We start from the raw sequence: 27,998 nt of genomic DNA, 5'->3' as shown, positions 1-27,998 counted from the left end.
GCTCCAGTTCTGGGGCCCCATGCTGCCTCCATTCAGCCTATGCCCCTGGATCAGGGCTCTGCCACCTCAATTCAGCTCCATTCATCAGGATTGAGTCCATCTAATTGAGCACCCATATGATTGAGCCCCATTAGATGTGCCCAATCTAATGTGCAGGCTTCTGGCCCATGGGGCTTTTCACAGACCCATGGGGAGCCCCCCAGATGACAGGGCTGCAGGGGCCTGATCTGCCCCACAGGGGGTTAAGAAGCCCTGCTTTAGAAATCAAGAATTGGGTAAAGAATTGTGACCAATATATCTTGCAACTGGCAAAAAGAATTGGTTTTGTTTAGCGGCTTACTCAGACATTGCATGCAGCATAAAATATAATTTTGAGAAAGTTTTCCAGCTGCATACATTTGATTTGTGGTTCTAGCTGAAGTTCAAAGTAATGGGTTGGTCTTAAAATCTTTTTAATGGCTCTTGCTGAAATATGTTTTTACCTCAGTCATTTTAAATGCTTCATGTTTTAACAAGACACTTAGCGTACAGTTGATATATGAGGCTAGTGGTGATATTTAGCATTTACAAACTACTTTATATTTTCTGAGCCGTACCAACAGCAACACATATTTATAATTCCCTTGACAGATAATTAGAGAACTGTTAACCTTATTTTACAACAATGTTGCTGAGCTCAAGGTGTTCATGGTAGGTAGTCAGATTGCATGTAGCAAAAACAGGACTAGAATCCAGGATTTCCTGATTCATACCCCTAATTTTAATCACCTTGATTACCACGTTTATCTAAACCAGTCTAAATTTAATTTGTGAATCCAATTACTGCCAACAAGAACCAAATCGGTGTTACCTTATACAAACTGAAAAACATTTAAGTTCTGGTTTTCTAAAAAATTGATCATGACAGACATGCTGAACATGGCTTATTGGCTTTCCCCCTAGTATTTCTAACCATATATAAGTAGTTTTCCAAACAGGTTTGTGGTCTGTCAGTATTAGGATTTTATTTTTGCCCAGTATATCACAGATAACTGCTGCAGTTGTTTATTTAATACCCGGTTTACAGCAATGCGAGATTTGGGAAGTGTTGCCTGCACCTCTCCTCACTTGAGTAGGAGCCTGCTGCTTGTCTCCTAGCAATATGAACTTGGGATACTGCAGCCAAGATACAGACAGTAGTACAGGCTCCTGGTGCCCTATTTGCCCGCTTAAGGTTGAACCTCCCATGGCAAAGCCTTGGAGGGGAGCATCACTACACTCCACTCACCATCCAAATCACTGCTGGGCTTGGTGCTGCACCTGCTCCATTGTGCTTGCTCAGCTATCTGCCTGCTATGGAAAAGATGCCCGGCGCCCTGTCTAAGTCAGAACCTGTGGCTGGTGCCTTTCTTGCCCTTGCACTGTGACTGGGGCAGCAGTAGTAGCAAAGGGGCTGGCCTCTAGCATGGGAGGAGAGTAGGTAAGGAAGCAAGGCCTTCCAGCAAGAGAAACTCCCAAGTTTTAGACCTTTTAAACGACACCGTGGAGAATGGGATTCTGCCAGTTCTGCCAAGTGCCGATGCAGTGCTCAGCATGTCTATCACGATCATATATTTAAGTTCACCAATTAGTTTCCCCCCTCAGCGTGGTCTGCAAGAAGCTGGCAGGAGCTAGCGTGCAGAAAGGCTGAGCGCTGAGCCACACTTCTTTGGAACTGGGTTTTGAATGTATGAAATGCTGTAAAAAAGCAGAGTCCTCGGCCAAATCAGGACTGAGGTGGCAGGAGAGCGCCCCCAGCCGCAGGCCGTTTCGGGCTGGGCCGGCTTCCCTTTTGGACTTGCAGTTTCTTCACGTAAAAGGCAAATGTCATCGCTGGCATCTTTTAGCTTTTCCACTTTGCTTCAACACGGGGGTGTCTTTGCAGTGTGAGCGATGGTGTAGCAGTGACAGCCCAGCAGTGAGCGAGAGGCAGGGATTTCGTAGGGAGAGCTTTCACGGGGCCAAGGGATGGTGAGACCAGCTTCTGCCAGCCAGGCGCTCTTCCTTGTGCGGGGCTCACTGTGTTGCAAGACGCGGCTGGTGGCCGCAGAGACAGGCGCAGCGGGGCGGCGGCACCTCTCCTCTGGGCTGGGCAAGGCCCCCGGGGGATGCGGCGTGGGGAGCCCGTGTGCGTGGACATGAACACAGGACCATGCACCGCCAGCGAGACGCGTGGGCTCAAGACAGCGGCAGCCACCAACGCGAATTCCCCGCACACGCGCACTACACCACCTCCCAACACCGCTTGATGGCGCATGCGCAGTTCTTGGTTGAAGGTTCACTCATTACGCATGCGCGGCATGTCTGCCCGCTGAGGAAGGGAGCCAAGCCGAGAGCCGAGCGCGTGGGGGGGGGGGGGGGGATGTTGCTCTCGCGAGCTTTTGGCGGCAACTCCCGGAGCCGAATTTAAACGCGCTGTGGAACCGCGGCGGAGCCCAACGTGCGCGGAGCGGGGCCGGTGAGGTGGGGCGGGGCCGACCCGACCCTCGTGCAGCCGGGCGCGGGGCCCCTGTGTTCAGCGCGCGGGGAGGCGGCCGGGACAGCCCGGGCGAGGGGCGGCGGGAGGCCGGGGGCCGGTCCGGCTTGACGGGAGCCGCACCCGCCCCTGAGCGGATCGTATCCGACCCTCCAAAGAATCGTATTTACTGGAAAACGATCCTACCCTGAAAGAGATGTACATAAGTTCAAAGCGGTCGTCTTATTTACTTTCTATCGCTCATTGTAACGAGCCAGGGAGGGAGCTCTCGCTGGGTCATCACAAGTTGAAGCGTTTCTCTGTTCCGAGGCCAGCAGGGGTAAAAGTGCTGACGGCAGGCCTAAAAGTTCATTGAGACTCCCTGAAAGTGGCTTGAGTTCAGCATAGGCTGCATCCAATTAGTTGCCCCCAAATTTGTTGTACATGTTGAACACTTCTCCTGTTATTGAGTGCATATCATCCAGAGGTTGAAATTAGTGTATAAATACGTTCATAATCATACACCTGGCAAGACTCCCGAAGGACTGAGTGCTGCGTTCAGTCCAGGCAGTATCGCAGGGCTCGCTGCCTCCTCTCTGTTACCCGTGATCAGGGATAGTTGCAAGAGTGTAAAGGTTTCTTCTGTGGCCAGAGGCAGCTGGGGAGTGCAACACTGGACGGCAGAAGTCCTACCTGGCTCCGTGGAATGAAGCCATCTTTTACTCTCAACTCTTCCTGCTAGGGTCTGCTGCTTGAGGATAGGGACTGAACAGGAGGGGATGCAAGCTGAGTGACTTGGGTGTGCTCTGCTGTCAAGTGTTAACACCCTGCCCCCAGTACCAGGGCTTTAATAATCTCATGTAAGAACCTTGCATTAAATGCTTCAAAGTAAATAACCTTTGAAATTCCCACTGGTGGTTGAAAAGGTTTGTTTGTGCTTGGAGGATGGTGTGAAGAAGTAGCTACATCACTGGCTGTCACGCATATGGACTGTTTAGATCACAATTCACATGAAGTGATGCAGATTCCTCACTTTTGTTTAGAAGTGACCTACGGCCGCACTCCTGTTGTCAGGAAGTGCAGGAAGAGAGCTTGTCTGTCTGTCTGTGTCTCTCTCTCTCTCAGCAGCAAAAAAAAAAAAAAATCTTGACAAGCAGCAGCTGAGTGAGGATAAGACTAGTCGCTTATGCTCAGAACCTTGAGCTTGTTTACTGGGTGACTGATGTCTAAAATATCACCACAAATAGTTTATTTTAACCTGGAATTAAATAGGATTCTGCAGTTAGTGTAGGCTATGAATTTTTCATTTGTAATGCCATGTTGGTAGTTCATGAGTAAAGTTCCTGGGATGATTGTACTTTATTAGGGCCAATCTAAATGATGTTAAACATAACTGCTTGTCTGCCCCTTGCTCCACATAGTGGCTATATGTCACTATCCTTCCTTCCACAAGAGGTGCAGGATATGAAGACCTCTGTAGTTCCTGCTTGTTTAGATTAAATAAACTTTTTTTTTAAATTGTTTATTGAGGATAAAATCTAATCATTAAATGAAAATCATTAAATGAAATTGGTAACTGGCGTTGTTAAAGTGTTACGTTGGACATGCTATGGAACTTTCTCTTTCCTTCCCTCTGTTTTCTTTGGTTCTCTGTTCTGGTCAGCAAGTAGATAGTAAACCGTCTTAATAGCTCTGTGTGCTTGAGAAGAGGAAGTTGTGAGAATTGGGGAAGAGACTGAGTTGAAATTAACAGTCCACTTCAATGCAGTTAATACAAGTACAAGAGGGTCCTAGTTGTGACCCTATTGTGGGGTGTATGTGGTTTTGATTCTGGCCCTGACATCTCCTTCCTCCCCTTCCCAACCCCCCTTTATTTTCTTCCAAGTCTCCTGCTGGTTCACTGTTCCTTGGCAGCCTTGTATAGATTGGCTGCTTTTGAACCAGCTGGCAGCTGTTTCAGATGGGATTTCAATAGGATTTGCATTTCTATGGAATCTCAGCTTTTAAAAATGCAAATCACTATGCAGCAACATACACCCTGTCAGAGGTGCATGATATGAAGAGCTCTGAAGATATTTTCGGTTTGTTTAGATTAAATAAACTTTAAAAGAAAATTATACTATGAAGATAAAATCTTGAGTAATTGAATGAACTCCTGAGGGTGAGTTGCGAACACTTCCCCCCCCCCCCCCCCCCAAAGCATTAATTTTTAGAAATAGAGTAAGGGCTATCAAATTATACTTCACATCTAAGTAAGATTCTGTTATCTCAAACAGAAAAAAGAATATAGTACTCAAATATATTTTTCAGGTAGCTAAGGGTTAGTTTGTTTACCTAAAAGTTTTCTTGTTTCATAAATTTAGATTACTCTGTTGCATGGCTAAGTTTTTTATTTTAAATTTTACCAAGTGATGCATGTACATACCAACCATTATTGCGCACGCTGCGCAAAATGGAACAACATGGAAACTGCAAGCAAGCAGATTAGTGGTTCATCTAGTCCAGCATCCTATCTTTAAGTTTTCTAAGCAAAAAGTGTATTGTAAAATATTTGAAAAACCTTATAATAGATGGCTAAGTAATAAACAATGTTTAGTTGCAAATCTGCATGATTTAATGGTTATGTTAAAGAAAATAGTATCTTTATTTAGAAAATAATTAAAGTACAAATGGAACATTCTTGATTATAATCGTGGATTTATACTTGATGGTTTAAATTGTGATTTAAATTCACTTTAAGTCATTTCTCCCAGCTCAAAACTTTACCTCCCATGCAAAAAAATAGCAAGTAATGCTTTGAATCCTTCTATGTCTCTAGTTCTGAGATGTCTAGACATCTTTTGTTCGGAGTCTGGTAAGTGGTATGATTCAAAGTAACAAAGTTTCCTATCCTGTGCCATGCAGTCTCAAAAGAAGGTTGTCACCAAGATAGGAAGCAGTCTAAAGCAGTAATGGCATAAGAATTGACCTAGTGAACATGAAAACTTCAGCTTCCTACTTCTTTAGTTCTTTTAGCTAAAGTCTACCACAAAAGCTTTCTTCAGTGACCAGATTTCATATTGGTATTTGCTGTGGTATTGAGCTTCAGGGTTTGCAGCTCCCAGACTTGAAGGGTTTCCAGCATCTGTGTATAAGGCCAAACATGGTTGCACCTCAATATAATATTTTACTGAATATAGCATTTAAAATTGCAGGAACTGGAGTATGAGTTTTCTCCATGGGCATCTGTATTCTGATTAGAATGTGGATGTAAGTTGGAAAAGGCCACAATGAACCCAATACCAAATCTGGTGATTTTTTTTTTAAACTGAGTTTATTTGGCCTTATACCTATGGGTTTGAAGGGTAGAAGTGGACATTAAGTCCTGTGTTAAACAGGATCTCCATGGGTTGCTTAATATCTGTGGCAGCATCAGAAATCTGGCCAGTTCCTCAGTAGCATTCCACAGAGTTGAATTATTGCAGTTATTTACCTGTCCAGTCATATATGGCATAAATTATAGACCTTACATTGAAAATGAGTAATCAGCTGTGGAGTAAAGTGACTAAATCTCACAAGTTTAACACTCCTCTGTTCATCTTGGTCCTTTATGTTGTTAATTTATTAAGGGATCTTATGTTTCAGAAAAGAATGGCTTTGTCTAGCTAGTATTTAACAGGTTATGGTTTCATGTTGACTTTTAGCTTGTTCAACTGACCTGCATTCAAGAAATAGGAAAAAAGAAAATGGAGACAGAAGAAACTTTGAATCTTCGTCGTCAACTCAAGGAAGCAGAGAATGAGCGGAGGAAGGCAGCACAGTATGGTTTGCATTTACTGGAATCACAGAATGAGGTTCAGAATCAGTTGGATCAAATACGCAGTGAATTGACTGAAAAAACTGAGGTGAAGTTTTAAATTCTATCTGAATATAGAAAATGCTAAAGAACACTGAGTTTCTAGCTACTAATTCACTGCTTTGAAATATCTGTTGTTAAGTAGCTTTTGAAGTACATTATTTGCAAGTGCAGAAATTAGAGTAACTTCTTAAGCTCGTACCCTTATGGGGTTTTTTTGGTTTCATTCTATATTAAATGTTGCTGCAGGTGACCATAGAACATAGCTTGATGATTAGCTTTACACAGAGTTGTTTGAACCTCCATAGACTTCATCTGATTTGCACATTACAGCATATTTAGTTGAGTGTAAACAGAAATCGGTTTCAACTTGTTCAAATAAACTAAAACCTAAGGCATGGAGACCAACCCTAAAATTTCTACTAGGAGGGGCTAAAATAAACTTCTTGGGGAAGTAAATACACTTACACCTGTGTGTATAACTAGTAGATATTGAGTAGGTATGATCTTGATTATCTTGTTTTAGGTGTTCTTGCCTCCTGCTATGCCAACGGGGGCCTGTTTTTTGACAGCTGCCGCTCTGGGGCCCCAAAACAACCTTTGTGAAATGAAAGCGTTAGTTTTTACAGTAGGTGGAGACATCAGAAGCCTTCAGAATACTTGGAAATGTACTTTTTTTTGCTATGGCTGGGTCAGGATGTCTTGTTTGCAACTTCTGCTATTAAAGTAAAAGGTCTGGTTTTTGTTCTGTATTTTACCAAGTCTGGGTAAATTGCTGCCGGTAACCTAGCAGGTGAGGAGAAAATTCAAATCATAAGATTTTCATTTGCAAAAGCACTCCAGTGTTATAAATGATACTAGGATGCCTCCTATTTCTGCCCTGCCAAAAGCTCCATTTTGTGAGTGCAAGTGACGTAATTAAAAATAGGTGCATAACAAACTCTAACCTGACCCAAGCAAAGTGTTTATCCATTTCGGGTAGGTCAAGTCAGCTTAGCTTTTTTGCCCATTTAGTGCTACTTATACTTTTAACTCTAAATGTCTTTGACTAGCTGTAACTCTGCAGATGCCACATTGTATATTTTGTATAGTGACTTTAATCCTTCTCTTAATTTTCATTTGTGTAACTAACTATGCAGCATCTATGGTCTCAATCTTAAAACTCTGTGCTTGAAATGAATATGCTAACCAGACTCGAGAAATATTCTTAAGGCTCGGGATGGGACAAGCCCAGCTGGAGCAGCAGGGGCTCAGCTGCAATTTCCCCCTGCTTGCACTGGTCAGTCCTGAGCAGCACATGGCTCCACCGCCGCTTCTGCTGGCGGGTGCAGACTGGGCCGGGCCTGTCCCATCTGGAGCAGCATGCGGCTGAAGCCAGCTTCCCACCTGCTGCTGGGGACTGCCCGCCCCTGGTCCAGCTGATAAGTCTGTTGGGGAAGAGGTGTGGGGGGTGGGGCATGTAAGGTGAGAGAGGGAGGGGGGTTGGGGCTGGGTTGGGGTCAGGCACTACCCATCCGGGGCGAGGTGTGGAACGGAGCTGTGAGAGGCTCATGTGCGGCAGGGGGGACATGGCAGATCCTTCTGTTACGTGCACCCCTGGGGGAGCCATGCGGGGGGCACATGCCCCCAGATCTGTGTGCGGGGTGAGAGTGGGGTGCCACTGCAGGCTGGGTCCAGGGGCAGCGCTGGGCTCTTCCCAGCAGGGGTTTGGGCCGGGGCTGTGCTTGGGGTGGGCAGCGGCAGAGCAGGGTGAGGGGGGACTATGAGGTGGGCTACAGCCACCCCAGAATTTGCCATAGCTCCCCCTTGTAGTGCCACTGCCCACTCCAAGCGCAGCCCCAGCCGAATCCCCATGCCAGGAAGAACCTGGATGGTGCCTCTTGAGTCAGCGACTGGGAGGGGCCCCTGGCAGCTGATCCCGCTGGCATGGTGGGGACTGAGCTCACTCGCAGTAAAAGTTGCGCCACTTCTGGAACTCTGGTGGCCACTTCCGGAAGCGGCAGAGCTGCTTTTGCTGGTGGCCGCGCTCCCCTGCTGGCGCTCACGAGGGTGCCACTGGTGCTCCCACCTACCTGCCGGTTACACAAGGAGTGTGGCCTGACAGGGGGTGCACTGGCACTCTCAGCGGGTGCATGTGTACCCGCTACACATCACCCTTGACCCTGGCACTGCCTCTGGCTTTAGCCTGCAGCGGCAGCCTGACCTTACCCTGCACAGAGCTGCATCCTGCACCCTGCCCTGGATGCCCAGCCCCACTCCCTCCCTCATTGCAGGGGCCTCAATCTAGGCCCTCTACCCATGGCTCTTCCTTTCCCCCCACCAAAAGACTTACCAGCCAGACACCGCTCTGCAAGCTGCCGGGCTGGCCGTGTGCATGCTGCGGCTGCATACATGCACACGGTATTTATTGGCAACCTTATTGGCCGCATCAGCTAAAAACAGCTGAATACCAATAATGTAAATTTTCCTTTTGTCGGTGCCAATAACATATGGACTGATGTATTGGTGCACCTCTAATAGGTCCTGCCTTTGAAGATTTAGAACGCTTCCACATGTGGTATGGATGTTTGGAGGACACCTAGCAGTGGCACACTTTGCCATGTGCACTTTGACACACTGCAAGTTACTCCTGGGGCGGTAAGGAATGCTGGGGCCAGCACTGGGCTGGCCCCAGCAACCTTACCTTGGGGCCTCCTGGGGCTGCACCAGCAGCAATTCTGCTGCACTGAGCTTGGCTGGCAGCCGCAGCGTGGCTCTGTGCTGTTCAGCTCCGCTTTTGAGCAGTGTGTGCTGCCCATGCATGCACCACTCAGTTTTTTTCTGCACAGATATTTTGACCCCTGGATATCCAACTGAACATGCTGTATGTGGCACCATAGATGTGTCTGCGGTGCCACATATTGCATGGCCATGCTCATCTGGATGTGGCTTTAGGATGTTTATACGTATACTTTGGGAAGGGGGGGCGGCGAGCAGAGGGAGGTGCTTTAATTAGAGTGGCTCCAAGAACTGTTCTAATTAAAGCTCCTGGAGCATCTCATGCATCAGTGTCCCTGCATTTCAAAATGGCAGCGTTGAATGAGCTTTGGGCAAAGTGGCCTGATAATACGTGAGGTGCGAGAGGCTGCTTGAGCACAGTAATTGCCATGCTCTAGCAGACTTGATTTACTGAGTCTGCTTTGACACGCGTCCGAGCAGCTTCCCAGCTTGTGTATAGGCACCCTTAGAGGACAAGAGGCTTGCAGAGGATCAAGAGGAATCTAGAATTTACGCTAGAAGTAGGATGTTTGTTTAAATTGAGTAGTATCAAACCAATTTAGAGTGGATGAGTGCTTAAAAACCTAAAACAAAAAAAAAGGTTTTTTATAGGTTTATGTAATCAACATCAAGGCAGTAATATTTGATTCTTCTAATCTATGCATTTATACTATGTTTTGCCTTCAGGTAGCTGCTTTTTTCCTAAACTGGCAGCCTAAAATGCACAGGAAAATCAGGCTCTGTTTTGTATACTGTTAACAAAATATGCAATAAGTATTTGAAATGCAGCTGGTTAAAATGAGCCTGCTACTCATTTCTTTCTGGAAGGATGTCTTCCAGGTTTGTAGGTCAAACTATTCAATGGTCTTGAAAATATTTAATTTATAATAAATGCTTGTAACTCCATTTCTTTAATGGCTAAAAGTGTGTGTAAGTTTACAAGTTTCTATCACAAGTAGGGAGGTGGGGGGAACTTAAGCACTTGGCTGAATTTGTGGTTCCCATGTTACTGGGAACATGACTGGTCATGTCACCTGATTTGTGACTGATAACTCCAAGCATTATGTCACATGAACATTTTGGGGAAAACTATGCAGGCTGTCTAGATTAGTGGATGAAAGTTGCTCATCAAAATAAGCTTTAGCCCTGGGTGGATGGCTGTTAACTGTGACAATGATATAAGGCTGTTATTAAGCAGTTGAGCACCTGAGGACTTTTGCTGATACAAAAGACTTGTCAGTGCAGGTTTGGGGGCTGAGGTGGTGTTGGGTGCTTAGGAATGTGGTTCACAGCCCAGAGATTGCAAGTGTGAGGCCATGGCAGTGCGCGGCCCTGTCAGATTCTAACACATCAGTGAATTCTGCTAAATACCTTGTCCCAAGGACACAAAATAGGAAAGGGAAGCGGTGGTTCTGGGAATTAATTGGTATTGAGTCTCAAGAGATCAGAGGCAGTAAAATATTTTTAAAATGCCTGAAGAACAACAGAAAATGTGGACTTATTTCTTTCAGATATTTGAACAAGAGAAATTCTCACTTCAGAGAGAAATTGAACTCAAGAACAGAATGTTGGAAAGTTTGAGTTTTGAATGTGAAGCTCTTAAGCAGCAGCAAAATATGCAGCTGGAGAAACAACGAGAACAACTGGAACGAGTTCATGCACAAGAAATTGGTGACCTCAAGAACAAGGTTTGGAACTTAAATGATGTATGTGTTAAAGAATGTTTTTTTTCCAGGCGCAGAGATAGAGAATTGCACACTTAACATTCAGGCAAACCAAATGAGCAGTTAAAGTATGCAGGCAAGTTTCTCCCGTTTTTCGCTTCTATTTCCACTTGCATTCAGTTGATTTGATTTCTGAAATAATATAGCTACCATTAGTTTTTCTGACAATTCATTTTAGATTTAAGCTTTCTAGCATTGTAGCAATAATAACTGGTAAATTAAATGGACAACAGGCTAAAACTGTAATTACTGTGGAACCAAGTGATACTATGCTTTCTAAGATAATATGTGTGCACGTTATGCAATTAAATGAAGCTAGCTGTTCTTTAGTAATATACAATTTTGTTTTATTGCAGGAGGATTTAATTGTTCACAGGAAAAAACAAAACAACCTAAGTTTCTGATAGCTTAAGAATCAGTTTAAGAAATTACTTCAAGGTTACTTCGAGACATGGAAAAAAACCAAAAACTGGTGGTGGTTTACTTTTAGCTCAGCACGTACCCGTGTCGAGTGTAGCACATGCCCAGAGGAGACATTGCGTTAGTTTGACCTGGCTTGCCTAATGTCTTTATAGATCAGGTGCTTCAGTGGGGCTTTTATATAGTAGCTGATTGAATCAACTTTAGATAAAAGCTCGAAAAAGCCCTGCTGAAGCGCCCTATCTATAGATACTTGGGAGCTGGGTCGAACTAATGTGCTTCCTCTTCCGGGAAAGTGCTGTTTTTTGGGGGGGGGGGGGGGGGGGGGGGGGGAGGGGGGGGGTTGTTTGTCCCCCTTCACATGTCCACGCCCTAAATGGCTAGGAGCTAACGAGTATTTCTAACTCTGCTGTCATCTATATTCAAATCAAAAGCACTGTACAGTTGGAACTGATAGTTTGCTATCACTTGTTCAATCTTTTTTTTAAGTTGGAGAATCTGAAGGCAGAACTAGATGAAACCCGATTAAGTGAGAAGCAACTAAGGCATAAAGTAGAACATCAGAAGGAGATAATAACTGCTAAAGTAGAAGAATTGCGTGTAATGTCTGAACGTGTACATGAAACTATGTCTTCTGAAATGTTAAATCTTCAGATTGAATTAACAGAACTTGAAAACATGAAGGTAAGTGATTAATACTTGGAAATTAACAGACAATGGTATGAACAAGACCTAATTTTTGTCTTTTCAGTTTTCTGATTGATTTAACCAGTTTGAAGAAAACAGATCATTATGCCTTGCTCTTTGGACAAATTGGCTTGATGATAAAAGTCTAGCAAAAGTCTAGCAATAATGGATGAGATGCTTCTTGATAGGTTAGGCTTTCACCTTTTAGTAACTGTTCCCCTCCACCCATAGTTAATATTACTCTAAAGAAGCAGTTTACTATGCCAGAGCTGCTATTGGTGGATGGCAACCATTGATGTTGCTGGATCTTGCTGTATGTGTGAGAGGTCACCCAGACCTTTGACGCATATGCCTAGGGAGAAGTGTGGAGGAGTGGAGGCTGCCCAGAACTTTCATCTCCCCTTTAGGTCATTGAGACAGAATCCAAAGGCCAGATGTTTGGTACCTCCATGGCTGTAGTTTGTATAAGTATCCGGGAATCAAACCCTGTGTGGAAGACATAGATTCTACCACTGAATCACAAGGGACTCCAGAGCTACTATTGAGAAGCAGAAATACAAATACCAAAAAACTAATTGTTGGCTACCCTTTTATTTACCTTTTTTGTTTTTTTGGGCCAGGCTAATCTTGAAGAAAAGGTGAATGAATTGCAATGCAATAAAGAAAAACTGGAACTTGCAAATAGCAATTTACGTAACCAGTTGGAACGTCTTCAAGGAGAAAAAGAAGAGAGAGAAAAAGAAATAGTTTATTACTATAGTGCATTAGAGGTAATCTGCTTAAACTCTTACACCACTCAAATCCATATATGAATACCAGGGATCTTGGTTTTCTCTGTTTTTAAAAATTGCAAATTTTCTGATTAAAAACTCCAATCCATGTTTTTTGTGATGAAAATGAAAAGCCACAATATGTATGTATGTATGTATGTATGTAGGTATCAGTTGAACACAATATTTTATTTATATATTTTCAATTTGAAAGCAATTTGGAAGCCTATGAGTGCCTCAACCAGTATGATGAAATGAATTCTAAATACCTATATATTTTGGCATTTGATTTTGGGTTTTTTATCATGGAAAATCAGACCTCCCCCTGTCCCTGTTGCTCACCAGGACGCAGGTCCAGCTGCAGCTGTCTCTGCCACATCCCCTGCTTTGTGGTGCTGAACAGCCCTGATACGTTGATACCCTAACCATGCCCTTGCCCCTCACTCCCGACCCACTGCCCCCCACCCCTAATTGTGCCCCTCACTCCCCGCCCTCCTGGAGGGGGCCCCCAGCTAGGGACCTGGGCCCGGCCTAGCCCAGCCACCACGCAGCTTCCAGACAAGGCTGCTGCTGCTGCCACTGCTGCAGCTGCCGGGGGACCTCCTTGGCTTCCCCGGCATCCTGCTCGCTCCAGACAGCAGGTGGGGCAGAGGGGGAGCTGCAGCTGGTCATAGGCGCAGAGCCCGCAGCTGGGGCTAGTGGCAGTGCAGAGCCCGTGCCCAGGGGGCCGACAGGAGCACGGAGCTCAGGTGGGTAGGTGTGGGTGTGAGGGAGGGAGCGGGTGTGTGGGGACCCCACCACACAGTCCCTGCCATGGCACACAGCCCCTGCTGCCAGCGGCTGCAGTACATGGCAGGTGCACAGGGTGCTTGTGGTCTTCTCAGGCACTGCTTCTCAGTGCATGGCTCTAGCCAGTGCTGCATGTGGTGGTGAGGAGAGCAGCTAGGCCAGCCTGCCTTGCATGGGATTCTGCATGGTGCACGTGCAGCTCCTAGCACTTGCGCCTCACTGGGGGAAGCCCTGCACAATGGAGCTGGCTGCCTTCCCTGCTGTCTGCTGTGCAGATCCTGGGACTCTGCGCAGAAGTGGGGGGAAGCCTCGCCCCCTGCTTCCCAGAGGAGTCCTGAGACCTGCAAAGCAGGGAGTGGGGAAGGGAGCTCTCTCCATTGTGTGAGGCTTCCACCGGTGGTGCATGAGTGCTGGGACCTGCACGTGCACTGCACGGAGCCCCTTGTGATACAGGCAGGTTGGCCTGCCTGTGCTCCTTGCCACGATGTGCAGCGCTGGCTGGAGCCATGCACCACCATGCAGCAGTGCCTGAGCAGGCCACAAGCACCCACCATGTTCTGCTGCTGCTGCCACTGGCAGCAGGGGCTGTGCGCCATGTTGGGGGGGAGTGTGCAGGGTGTCCCCCACCCTCTTCCACACCACAAATGCCACACACCCACACCCTGCCTCCACAACCCCCCACATGTAAATACCCCCACACAGCCCATTTTACTCCCCCCCCACTATACAAGAGTAAGACTTTTTTTTGAGTTATTATGCAATCACCTCTATATATACTACGCAAACAGAAACCATGACAAAAATGTTTTTTTGTAATTTAAAATGTGTTATAGTAGGCATTTGACTTCCAGTATATGATTTTTTCTTCTGGTTCTGAGATAGCAACCGTCCCCTCCCAAAAGGTGTACTTAAGATGGGGGGAGGTAAGGAGAGGGATTTTGAGGTGGGAGATCTGGTCCCAAGGTGGTGACCAGGGAGTGGGGCAACTGTCAAGGGGCAGGGTTACCTTTGAGCCCTCAACAGCTTGCCAAAATTCATTAAGTGGCTTTCCAGCTGAAATAATTGCCCACCCCTGTGCCTAACAGCTTCTTGTTCTTTTTCAACTGATGCATGCCTATGACATTCAAATACAAATGTGCTCAACAAATTAAGACTTCACATATTTTACTGATTCCAATTACATTTTTTGGGTTGAAACAAAAAACTGATCTGACGTGTAGCAATTTGAGAATTTGGATGTCTCTGATCTCATCAGTAACTATATATTTGAATATAAAGTCAATGCAGAGACTTCATTATAGAAACAATATGATCAGAAGTGTAAGCCTTCCCTTTATTTGTATCAGCTGTAAACAGTTCTCAAATAAAGAGGAAGAACTTAGCTCAGGTATTTTAGCATACATTCTTCACTCATTAATTACCAATAAGATCCTGATTGCTCCTGTGGAATGCAGGCATGATCCAATGCTGGCCTCAGAACTAAATGGTAGCTACTGAATTGTTCTCCCTTTGGATTAGGTATCCAAAAGCATAGTGACTACAGTTTCCTGGATCTGTTGCTTCAGTCGTCCTCACTCAGGATTCCTCTGCCTTCATTCAAGGATGGCAGAGTTATCCTGAAAATGTTGGGCATTTAGCCCAAAAGTAGTGGACCATAAATGGGAATTCCTCTACAGTAGTGTCTCAGCCTTTTTAGACTTGAGGCACCCCACATTAAGCATAAGTCACTCCTTGGAAAATGCTGGGTATTAGTTTTCACTTGGGTGTTTTGGTGACTTATTTATTTATTTATTTGCTACAGAAAAATAATAGAGCAGTCTTTCTGTTGTAGAGAACTCAAAGACTGCAGCATGTTTTAACACCATGGATTCCTATTTAAAATATCTGATTTTATCTTTTGAATCCTGTTTGCACACCTAACAGTACTAAGATTGTATGACATACCAAGACATCTTTGAAAAGCTTTCAAGGCACCCCAAGTTGCCAAGGAACTCTGTTTGACAGTCAGTGCTTTACAGCCATGTCCATCACAGTATTGAAATGCAAACATGCACCTACCCATTCCATCCAGGTGCTCATTTCAAGATTTTATTTGAAGAATTAAGGTTGCAGTCTGCTGTAGATCAAAAATTGTTTAAAATTTTACCAGTTTGTGGCAGGCAATTGGAAAACTTCTTAAAGAGGGTAAAAGCTATTAGGTGTATTGTCTTTTGTTGGATACAACAAGCATGTCTTCCCCCCCCCCCTTCCCCCTAACAAAACAAAAACCATAAATTCTGGAAGTTGCCATCTATGTTATATGCGAGAAGTATGGTAAGAGCAGTTTCTGCTGGGTACTGAGCAAAAGTAAAATCTGCATGTGGTTTGTAGGAAGAACAGTGAGCAGGCTCAGCTCCCTAGCTGTTGCTACTTTCCCCTGCTTTTTTCTCCCTGTGAGAAAACAAGGTGCATATTTTATACCAGGATATGTTGTATGCGAGAAAATGATACTTAGGGACATTGCAGAAAGTGTTCTGAGCCTTATGAGGAAGGTTAATAAAGTAGGCTTCCATTTGTTTGTAGAGGTATCATTTCATAGTGAGGTTCTATCAAGTTGGCATCCAAATAATTCTGTGTTACAAACCTCTGGGATGGTATGGAGGGCATCTCCGCTTCCATTTAATGTTTTCCTGTAATGCCTGGAGTATTTCTTTCCCCCACACCCCAACTGTCGTATTTCACTGCTTATTACCTTCTGTTAGGGTAAAATCTGCTTAAGAGAAGAAGTTGATTGCCAGGTATCTTCCCAGCTTCTTTCATTCATCCTATCCTGGAAGCTTGATAAACTGCAATTTAACAAATGGAAAACTTTCTCCTAAAACAGAAGTTAAATGAGTTTGCCTTTAGCTGGTGTAATTTACCAAATTGGTCCCAATGCTAATTGATTGCAGGAGTTTTGGAAGAACTGTTTAGGGAGCTTGGTTCAGCCTAAGAGCTTCCAGCAAGAATATTAGAGGACCTTTTGAGTTGTATAATTGGGGGCACTAGCTGATTAGTGATGAAAGAAGAGAGCAGGAGGAAAAGACCTAGGGTACTTTGCATTTATTAGATCTAGATCCCTCATTGCTCAATAGTCTTATGTTGGGATATTCCATTAGAGCTGTTGAAAAATTCTGATAGGAGGTAAAAGTATGGAAATAACGGGGCAGCAATTTTCAACAGTGCGTGAACCTGAGCATTTATCAGGTCACCCCAGTACAATGCAAATTTTCATTATGGCTTTTGTTTAATGTCTCAGATAACCTTAATGTGTTGGGACGAGAAGGAGACCAGTGGGTGGAATTAGGGCTTAAATATCAAGTATTGGAATTAGTTTAAATAGACTAGTCTAAACAGTATGAATCCATGTTCCTTGGACAACAACAGTCTAAATCCTGATATCGGCTAAATTGTGCTAAATTTTATCCAGTGTCACACAATAAATATCAACCTTCTGTGGCTGGAAATACATGCACAGTTAAGCACTATGCTAAAGACTAATACCCAAGTTCAAGGTATGGAAAATAGGTCCTATGGTACTGTCTTCTACTTTCATACTTTAGCTCTTTCTGTATAAACTGACACACAGTGACCACTGTTCTTCTGGTTATAATGTAGAAAGCTCATGAAGTTAACCAGGACCTTCAAGTTCAGCTGGATCATGCACTGCAGGATTCCTTGGACCCTACTAGTAAGGGCAATTCTCTGTTTGCTGAGGTAATAATTCTTTTATGTCATTATTAAATGCAGGTTGTATTCATTGACGAGAACAAGAAATACTTGTACTTTCACTTTAAGTGTTGTGTTCCTGAAGAATTAAGTATGGTTCTTCTTTACCAAAAATAACTATTCCACTGTGTGTGGGGAGTGATTAGTACACCTTGGTTTTAATTTCTTTTTTTGGCATAGAAAATATGGTGGGGGGAGGAGGGAGACTATTTTCCCCACCTCCCCTCCCCCTAACATGGGTGGTATCTTAAGCTACATCAGAATCGCGAGTTCAGGTGGTAAGGAATATTATGTAGTTGGCTGTCTTTGTGTATTCTGTTTGGAGATTTAAGTAGTTCTGTGTTACAAATCTGGGATGGGGTGGAAGGTGTATGGACTTGGGGTATAGCCTAGTATAGGTGCCTGAATACATCCATCTTATTAATTGCAGGGGTTTACAAATATAAGTGGTTCAGGTAATTGAGGTCAAATTTCAATTGGACACCTAGTTCTGGTTCTAATTTTAACTCTTTCTTGTAAACCAGTTTTATTTAAAGGACTTCATATAGATAGGGACCTACCAAATTCACGATTGTGTGATTTTCATGGAAACCATGAGATTTGGGCAGGCTCCACGAAAAATATCGGGCTCTGTGAAAAATGGCTGGCTTGCTGCAAAACAAAAGCATAACAAAACTTAACTGCAAGCAGAGAAAAGGGTGGGAAGCCCTGCAGTCATGGTGTGGGTAGGAGCTGGGCGGGGGTAGGGAGAGTGGTGGTGGAGAGGCTGCACAGGCAGCTGGACCATGGTTGTGGGCTGGCTGGGGCAGGTAGCTGGAAGCACGTGGCTAGAAGCCCTAAAGTGGATGTACTGGGGTCCACGGAGCCCCAGCACTTACTGTGCATTGGCACATGCCACTGGCTATAAGCCATGCTTGGGCTTCAACATTGGTGCAGCTTCTTGCAGTCTTCTGGCTGCCTGCCACAGCATGCCTGGGACCCATGGTCCAGTTTGGGAATGGCATGAAATTGTGGCTAAATTACCCTGATTAAGTCTGGGAAGCCTTTTATCCATGCTTAATGCAGAGATTAATGGCTTCCCTGCACTTAATTAGAGTAATTAAGCCACAGTTTTGGACCATGTGGCAATTTCCCGGGAGGAGTGGGACTGCCAGGGTCTCTTGGCCAATTGGAGGGGGGGGGGCACTACATTCGGCACACAAACATGGTGGCCATTCCCAGGATCTGCTCGCAAAATTGGCTGGCTGCCTCCTCGAGTTTGGTAGATTTCTGCATATAGATATCGAAATTGGCGAAGTGTACATTAGGCAAATTCAGTCAAGAAACTTTTATAGTGTAAGCTTTTCATGCTATAATTAAAGGTAAAATCTCCACCGAAGATTTAAGAAGAATGCCAATATATGTTCTGGGTTAGATATCTTCGAGGTTTATGAACATAAGTTTCCTTTTGTTAACAATGCCATGCTTCTAGAACGTCACTGGTAATTTGCTGTTGGTTAAGTAAAATTTTGAAAATTGACTTTTGGAGTAACAATTTTATTACAATCATTACATATTTGTTTTGTAGGTGGAGGACCGTAGGGCAGAAATGGAACGTCAGCTCATCAGTTTTAAAGTGAAATACCAGTCTCTACACAAGCAGCATGCATTCACTAGAGGTGAATTGCAAAGAATGAAGGTATGGCTGTAATTATATTTTGTAATTGCAAGGGCAGTAGCTGGAGCTGGATCAAATACAATATGAATAATGATGATGGATGGTATAAGAATTTGAGCAGTAGTAAAGGATGTGAGTGTGCAAACAACTTTTTGCAAATAAACAAGGGTTTGACTTAAATGTCAGCTATTCTGATTGGTCAGTTGCAAACTCCTGTTTCACTGTAGATGAAAGCAGACCCATGGCAGTTTAGTTCTAAGTAAATATAAGTTAATATAAGGCTACTGAGAATGCATATGTTTTTCTTCTTAGCTAGTAAACTGTAACTCAGTTTTTTTGCTGCAGCCTCATTTAGACGTTACACTATTAAATAGATTTATATTGCTGACCACTTAAGCTTAATGTTATGTTGTCTTTTAATGTACTTCAGTTTAATTTAATGAGTTCATTGCATCTTAAGGTAGTAAAGGGTTTCTTGGCTGGTGCAGACCAGAAAACAAGCTATAAAATAAAATTTAAAATTTTCTTTTCTATTTTAGTAAATGTTACTTGAAAATGATGGCAAAAGTAAATGTGCTAATAGACTTGAACTGACATTTAAATGGTCTCTGCTTTGTTAAAGTAAAATTGAAAATCTGTTTAATTCTACTTCTAAATCTAATAAAAATATGCTTGATAACCATAGTTTAAAGTGTAGTGAACATTGCATGAGGTCTTAATCAATAGGAGCTGTCTCTAGGAAGAAGACTGCATAAACATCTACTTTGATCTGCTGACTGCATTAGGTTTTTGCCTCTTGTGGCAAGCAGTTTTAATACACAAGGTTTCTTCTGATAACCAAGTGTAGAATATAACTTGATTCTAGTCTTTCTTATGTGCAATCTATGTAATTGTTAACTATGCAACTATGGAGTTGTCTCAGAGCAGAATTACTAGGTAATGCACAAAAAATCTCTGGTATATTAAAGGCCAAGTTGAGTTGGACCAGTTAACAGGTATGAAAAGACCTTGTTACTTAAATTGTTATCCTTAATAGGAAGAGTAAGATAAGTATTCAGTGCTGAACGATTCCAGAAAAGAATAATTTAAAGAACTGTAGACATTGGAATATGCTTAACTACAGCTGTGGTACCTTAAATTCCCCTTTTAACTAAGAATTCTCAGACTGGCTTTACTTTGTGTTTCTGCTTGATATTTTAGCTACAGATGGTTACGCTGCTACAGATAAAGGGTTCTCAAGCAGAAATTGAGCAGCTGGAACGTTTGCAATCCATGTTGGAACAAAAGAATGGTGAAATAGAAAATCTTATAATGAAAGTGAGACAACTGGAGAAATTCAGGGTATGTAAGTAGCAAATTGAACCGATAAACTCATTGGGGAAGCAAATGACTAAAATACAGGGAGAGGCTCCTGGTGTGGAACTAATCTCTATTAATGGTCTCAAGGAGTGCAGTCAGTTTATTTCAGATAATAGTTCTCTTTTTGTATGGGGTTGGTGGACACTTCACTAGTCTGAAGAGTCAAACAATAGTGCTATTCTTGAAATCCATTAATGAAGTGTTCTGATACTGTACCTCAGGGGAGACTAACCTTTTTGGCAGGCAAACAGCAAGGTAAGCCCTTTACCCTCTCAACATGTCACTCTGACCCCCGTCCCTTACCAAATAATTTGCCCTGCTTTGTTTCCTGCCCTTTACTGCCTGCTCAATCTTCTACTTTGTTCCCTGCCTTGTATTCTCTTCACAGGGATTTACTGCTATGTTGCCTGCCTCATGTTGGTTCTGCCCCAAAAATAGATACCGCATAGAATTTACTCAATCTGTTATTTAACTTCTTGTTGTAAGACACTTTTCTGTCCCTCAAATAATTTACTGGATTTTGTCAGAATCTTCTCTAATATTAGCTTAAAAATAGAAAACGGATGTTGTCAGTGATGTATATGAAAATTGTTTCTTTGCTTCACAGTATTACATGTTATAGGAGCATTTTCCTTGACCAGTCCCAGCACAGCACTGGGACTCGATGTTAATAAAGTTCCTTGTATATGTTTCCCCTTGCTTTCTGTAGATATGACCTGCATTTGGCTTTAGCTGACTGTTAGACCTGATCCCGCCTAGCAAGTAATTAATAGTGCTCTGAGTCTCCTGATTTCTCATTATTTACTTTTTCATTAATCTTTTTCCCCTGCACAAACTACCAACAGTCACTTTTTGGGTTACTTCCAGGTAACTGATTAGCATCCGGCCTAATGTTGGACCCCATTAGAAACATTCACAGCCCATTTAATGGTTACTTCATTAGAGAGATACCAATGAAGTAACCATTAATGAATAGGCAAACGGCAGCAGGGCAGAGCCCCTGCTCCCAGTGCCCCCCCCCCCCCCCCCCCCCCCCCCCCCCCCCCCCCGGTAATGTGTCTCCTGCCCCGGCTCGGCAGCTTGTCCCAGTCCCCACCCTCCCCAACCCCAATAGACTTACCAACTGGAGGCAGCTGTGTCCAGCGTAGTGAGGACTGCTGCCTGTTTAGTCTATGGCCAAATCACCGAAGCAGCCGAAGCTTTTCCGAACTGATTCAGATGCTTTGAATTGATTTGGAGCTCTTAATTGGTCTCCTGATTCGATTTGGATTTGGAGATTCAGTCCCTGAATTGGGCGAAATCTCTACCGAATTGAATTGGCTACCAAAGCTTCGCACAGCCCTATTGCTTTATAACTCCAGGTCCATATTTGTACTGGGATAACAGAACTTGTGGGACCAAGTGTTTCAGTATGTTAAAAGGAAACAGTAGGTCTTCCCTTTCAATTTCTCATATTGTGTAAAATACTATAAAACAAGTTCCATCTATGGCTCATGGCATATTACCCATTAAATAGTTTTCATTATATATAGATGGCAGCTTTGGAAGGTTAAAAGCATGAGTAGAGAGAGGTACTTGGTCTCTAAAGTGTCACCCTACCCTGCCCTGCCTTCTACCTGACTTCAGACCAATAGAGACAACTAGTATAGAAATGTGTAACATTTTGTAGGTGGCAGCCTACTTTGTCAGATGCTGTGCTTCATTGTACATGAGGAACCAGCCTAAAGAACAATAAAATTGCCACTAAAAATGCCTGCCATGTGGGATGGACTTCAGCAGCTCACTGGCAAAGGAGACACAAGATCCTTTTAGCTGTATATTTCCTAAAGCTGTTTAGGAAGTCTAGATGTCCAATTTCCATTAAAATTAAATTGGCCCCCAAATCAAGTTGAGATCCAGTATTTGGAAAAGGTTTCTAAGAACTCAATGAAACATAACATTACATCAGTCTGGACTAAGTAATCCTTGTTGCTTGAAAACATTCATAAGTCATGCCTTTGACTTGCTGAAAGTGAAACATGGCTTTCTTGTAAGGCTTTAGGTATGATGAAGAGGCTGAAAAGTAACTTTAGAGTAAGATTTGAAGCAGTAAAGTGTGTGTCCTGAAGATCAGGTGGCAGTTGAATTGAGAGCTGCTTTTTCTGCCTGAAAGTGGGCCCTTTATGGCCAGGATCAGTTGTTCAATTCTGGGTCCCGTTGTTTTGAAAACAATAAAAATGCTGTATGATCAGCAAGGAGGCTTCTTAATTCTGTAGGAAAAAATTACTGACTTCATTCTTGGAAATTCCTGAAAATGTTGAATGTTAAAATTGGAACTAAAGTAAAACTCTACAAGTGCATTTGCGTTGGCTGACTTTTTTTACTCTTTCCTTGTATCAGACAGAGGAATTTAGATCCAGTAGTAGTTCAAAAGGTGGAGAATTTGAGGATGGCTGTTACATAGATTTACTTCAAATGAAGCTTGAGAACTCAAAGTAAGTATGTGGTGGGGGTCTGAAGCCTAGAAATTAGTGTTTGGCTGTAATTGTGTTGTAGACTTAGTATTCAATTTTCTTAGTTGTTTGTGTGCTGTGTGTTCCATTTTTGGTGCATGTGTCCTGCTTGTGTTCTGAGTGTCTATCTGGGGCTCTGCCCACCACCTTTCATGTCCATGTGTGCCCGTATGGAAAATACAAAAAACAGAGCAGCCCAGCCTACCACTAAGTTTCTTTCAGACCACAGCTAATAAATAAAGCTCTTCTATACCTGCATCTTTATGCCTCCATTTTTTCTTAACTGTAATTGTGTGTACAGTAACGTTAGCTGAAGATCTTTAAGGTCTATTCACAAACTCTTCGATAGTCTTAACACTCTCTCTCTCTCTTTCTCTCTCTCTCTCTCGTCCCTCCTCTTCCCCCCCCCCACCAATCTCTCAGCTTGTTGCATTCTTTCCTTTTTTTTTTTTTTTGTCCCATTCCCTCTTTCCCAGGGATGTTAATGGCTTAAGTCTATTGGCTCTTGTGAGGTAGCAGTTTCAATAAATGTTAGACAAATTGGTAGGACTGGACCAAAATAAATCTCATGAAGTTCAGTAAGGACAAGTGCAGCCCTGCACTTGGGACAAAACAATCCCATGCACTGGTATGACTGGAGTCTGACTGGCTAAACAGCAGCTCTGCAGAAAAGACCCAGGGGTTACAGTGCACAATAAGCTGAATATGAATGAATCGTGTGCCCATGTTGTGAAGGTGGCTAACATCATGCTGGGCTGCATTAGTAGGGGTGTTGCCAGTACATCAAGGGAAGTGGTTCTTCCCCTCTATTCAGCACTGGTGACGCTACATCTGGAGTACTGTGTCCAGTTTTGGGTCCCCCACTACAGAAAGGATGTGGACAAATATGAGACAGTTGAGTGGAGGGCATTGAAAATCGTTAGAGGGACAGCACCCTACTTGATCTCCAATGTACCTTTTTATGGAAATTGTATCTGCAGTCACACACAGCTTGATTTCTGTCTTGGTCTTATAGGGGTAGAAGAGTAGGCATAAGCTCTAGTATGTTTCCCTGTCTCCCACCTCCTTCCATTCAGTGTTGCTGAATGTAGGTACTTTGGAGTCCTTGGCATCTTCGCTAATGTGCCATATCTCCTAAGTCAGGGGTACCATCTCCCTTACTCCATGCTAGAAGTGTCTACCTTAAGCATAATCTGAGCCCCATGCAATTTTTTTAATGGAATATAGCTAACGTGGCAGATTGGCAATAATGGAGGAAGTTGTCTTGCCTGTGGAAGACAACTGTGACCTAGATGTGGGATGGTGGGGGGGCTTTGGAGATGTGTTGAGCCAGATACCTGAAGATAATGGCTGAAGGGGCACAAGGTTCCTTACAAATGTTCAGAAACTTCCCATGCCTCTACTTTGACACTTTGTGTTAATGAGGCTGTTATGGGCCATATTAATTATTTATGGCAAACTCCTTGTACAATTTACCTTTACCACTTAAAAATAGGGGAGGGGGAGAAGTAGTACTAACTATTTCCTACTGAAGCAATGTCTACATAGGTCCTAAGTACCTGGTTGTAGTTGTAGTGACTAAGCAGGCTATGTATAGAGGTAGCTTTAATTGAAATAAAACTTGGGGGGGCTTGTCCCTCAGGAGAATGTGGCAGCTATAATGTGCTTGTTATCCATGTGCTCCTGTAGCAATACAAGTCAGAAAAACTGACCCCGAGTGAAATAGGGTTAACTTTGCACTGGTTCTGTTATAATTGTATCTCTACAGGCACATGCAGAGATAAAACTTATGTCCTGACAGCTGATATCAATCTTACAATATCTATACAGTGGTTTGTGTGGGATTATTTTAGGTTGGTGTGTATCCCCAGATGCAAATAGCGGGTGAGGATCTCTTTCCTCACTTGAATAAGAAATATTATTCTACCAACCCCTCAGTTCTAAATTGTAAACTACCAGATGTAATTTGACTTAGTTAAAATTTAAATTTTCAACACCGACGGGGCAGAGTTGATGTCCTGCATTCCAAGGAGGCAGTTAGGTTACATCTGTGCAGGTTAAGTGAGCATTATGCAGAGATACCTCAAGCTTAGCTGTGTTTATGTAGTTTCTGAATGTAGTCAGTCCAGTTACGTTATCAGCCCAGGCAAAGTGCTGTTCTGAGCCATGTCAGTGTTGCAGTATTGCAGTTGTATTATTTCCATTTTCTTTGTGTGGCACTGCTGTGAACCTTACATACTCTGAATTGCTAGGATATCTCTAGGCCAGAGATATCAAACATGGCCTGAATGCCAGATGTGGCTCACAGAGCTCCTCCGTCTGGCTTGACAGGCAATTGGAAGTTATAGGGTGCACTGAGTAGCCTGTAATTTGGAACTTTTGGCTCCAAAGGGCATGGGATCGGAGTGAGGATTTGTATAGCCCCAATCGCCCTCTGGTGGTTTGCCTATTGCTACCACTGGCAGCTCTTTCTCCTTGGCTGTTGATTTTGGTGCCCTACACTGAAGCCACCACTGCCATGTGCCCCATTTTGGAACATGGAGGTTCCAGCCTGGGGCATGGGGCATAAGATGAGTTTGACACCCCTGTTCTAGGCACTTCTAAATGTTAACTGCATAATGACTCATGACAGTCTCTCTCAGTAGCCAGGATGTCCTTATACATTTCTGCAATCTCAGATCTATGCAAGTGTCCATGAAAGATCTTCTCTTTCAAGGCCCAGATACTGACTGTACTATGCTTTTTTTTTTTTCTTTTTCTTTACTTTTTGATATTTGGCTGACTACCTTCTGACTGACTTCAGACTAATACGGCTAACTACCCGTACCTCAAACTACCTAATTGCTAGTATGTCTCCTTAACTAGGTAATTAACAAGTTCTAAATGCTGCTTTGTGTGTAATGAAGATGAATTGCTGCAGGAGGAGGAGGAGAAGGAGGCTGTGTACATGAGCTGCAGGACATCCTGCACCTAACGAGTAAAATGCTCCATCCATGTTTACGTTAATCTACAAAAATCTAGCACAAACTAGTTTGGCAACTGAGAAAAGATGACTTACTTTTAGTCCCTTGAGCCCTGTTCAAGAAAAAGGATAGCAGCCTTCTGTTTCTGGTTTAGACGGTTGAGAACTGCTGGCTTAGGGCACTCCTCCAAAACCTTTTTTGAATTTGGTTCCCTGGTTGAGAACTACTTTTGTGCTGCTTCATCTTACCTCACTAGTTCTCAACCATGGTGCTGCCTAACACTTCTGCTTATTTTATGGTTATCTGGCAACCCTAAATCAGGCAGAAGCAGAGGCATAAATGAGTTTTGTGCCCTAGGCAACACTTAACCCCATCCCCTCTGCCCAGGGCCACAGGGGTGTTGAGAAGTGTGGTTTTACTTGCTCCTGGGGTCCTTGTACTTCGCTCCTATAACAGATGCTACAAGAGGCTGCTTCAGCCCACCCTTCTGGAAAGTGTGAAGGGCTGTGGCTGGAGTGCAAGCTCTTTCCACAGCCTTTTGTGGTCTGACACTGCATGCTTCTCCCAAGAACAGAAGTATGGAATAATCCTACTTGCCCAGCATGCCTCTGTTTTCTGCGTGGGGTTGGACCATGAAGGGCTGTGAAGAGTGCATGCTAAAGTTGCAGCTCCTTCCCAGTCAGCTCTGCGAGTCATGTAGGACAGTTATACTAATTCAAAATGAAAAGAAAATTGTAGGCACCTAAAATTACAAGCAACTCTTCAGATCTGTAATCCATCTTTGTTTGTACAGAACAGCATTTTGCTGAAGAAACTCAGCTTTGGGCTGGGTTTATATGTCAGGAATCTGCCCCTGAGTTCTCAACATTTTAGCTCAAATGATATATTTTCAGTCCATACTTAGGAAACACAACTCAAGTGTTTCCTAGATTTTGGTGGCCAAATTAAGTAATTTTGTCCATACACAAGTCCATGTTTAAGGAAATTTTCAAGGGACTGTTTTACTACAAACTTAAATCAGTTTTTAAATATCTGGTAATTAAGTCATCTGCATTATGTTAATAATTTATTGGATTCTGTCAGGACTTTTTAATATCCGAGATCTGTGGTCATGTGTAAAAACAGTTTAAATTCCTTTTACGTAACTTTATGAAAGGCTAACTACTGTATGTGTGTTGTTGTTGTTTCTTCCCCATCCCTGTTCCCACTCCAGTAAGGAGACAGAAACTTTAAGAAATGAACTATCATTGCAAAGGATGAAAGCTTTGTATGAGAGCCAGAGAGTTCTGGAGGTAGAAAGGAAACTTTTTACACATGAGAGGCATTTGCAGATATGTCAGAGTGAGAACATGAACTTGCGTGTTTTGCTGGATGAGCTGAAAATTAAGTATGAACCTGAAGGTAAATGTCTCTGATAACTAAGACAGAATAGAACAGATAAATATTTGATCCTCAATTCTTGCCATGACAAAAAGCTTCATTCAGTCAGTTCAAGAGACGTCTTTGTCCTGATCATAAACATACTACTTGGTAATTATGTTTAACATCTCCCTTTAACATAGACCATGAATTGCTGGGACAAGAATGTTATGTAAAATCATTATTAAAATGATGAATATATTCAATTTAATTTTACTAGATCATGAGGCAGGCAGAAGTGTGCTCCGTGTGTGGGAAAAGCAGCTTCTCCCCCTCAGCACTGCCCAGCACTTCCTGCAGCACCCGCACAGAAGCTGTGCTGGGCTGCCCTGTACTCACTGCTGTCTCTGGGCTGCCCACCATGCTGAGCACATTTCTGCCTCACTGGCGCTGCTGTTCCTGCTGCTGTCCAGCATGAGCAGGCAAGTCTGCAGCAGGCATGGGGCGGGGATGGGGTGTATGCAGGTCCCTACCAGTACCACAGGGCTGGGACCAGCAGCTGCCTACAAAGGCAGTCCAGCATGGAGCCGTCCTAGCCCCACTGTGTGCCTAAGGCACTATATTGAATTTCTCCCTTCTCCCAAAATGGGACAAGGAACCCAGAATGGTAAAAGATCAAAACTCTAATACAGGGGTGGGCAAAATATGGTGCAGGGCACACTGGGGCTGCATGCTGGTGGTGGTGGTGGGGAAGTGCCAGCGGCCGCTTGGCCTCCAGGCTGTTACGGGGCAGAGGCGGGTGCTGATTGGCTGAGGAGGGCGTGTGCAGGGACTTGCATGCACACCCCAGCATACCCACAAACTCCCTCCCCTGCAAACCCCACAACCACACCATCCCTCACACACCCCACAAAAAACGAAGCCCCCCACACTCATGGGTCTCCGGGGAGAAAGCCCTCTTCACTA

The 27,998-nt window shown here is 43.7% G+C and overlaps 1 protein-coding gene across 4 annotated transcripts in view; it reads left to right on the top strand.

The window, feature by feature from the left end:
• Positions 1-2,371: 2,371 nt before the first annotated feature.
• The window catches only part of SPDL1 (spindle apparatus coiled-coil protein 1), a 40,532-nt gene continuing 14,905 nt past the window's right edge, over positions 2,372-27,998 (top strand). For 2 of the 4 annotated variants that reach the window (XM_019487138.2, XM_019487136.2), the window contains exons 1-10: positions 2,372-2,476; positions 6,157-6,357; positions 10,577-10,753; positions 11,699-11,893; positions 12,517-12,666; positions 17,092-17,190; positions 18,770-18,880; positions 20,060-20,200; positions 22,598-22,692; positions 26,887-27,074. In XM_019487138.2, the coding sequence (XP_019342683.2) occupies positions 6,199-6,357; positions 10,577-10,753; positions 11,699-11,893; positions 12,517-12,666; positions 17,092-17,190; positions 18,770-18,880; positions 20,060-20,200; positions 22,598-22,692; positions 26,887-27,074 (1,315 nt within the window). In that variant the 5' untranslated portion in view covers positions 2,372-2,476; positions 6,157-6,198. Of the gene's footprint in view, positions 2,482-4,429; positions 4,635-6,156; positions 6,358-10,576; positions 10,754-11,698; positions 11,894-12,516; positions 12,667-17,091; positions 17,191-18,769; positions 18,881-20,059; positions 20,201-22,597; positions 22,693-26,886; positions 27,075-27,998 lie in introns of those variants that run through there. The other 2 variants (XM_019487137.2, XM_059733456.1) reach the window with 2 other exon arrangements.

Source organism: Alligator mississippiensis, chromosome 9, assembly GCF_030867095.1.
Source record: "Alligator mississippiensis isolate rAllMis1 chromosome 9, rAllMis1, whole genome shotgun sequence".
NCBI lineage: Eukaryota > Metazoa > Chordata > Crocodylia > Alligatoridae > Alligator > Alligator mississippiensis.
Note: the sequence above shows the minus strand (reverse complement) of the source record. Positions and strands in the feature narration are given on the sequence as shown.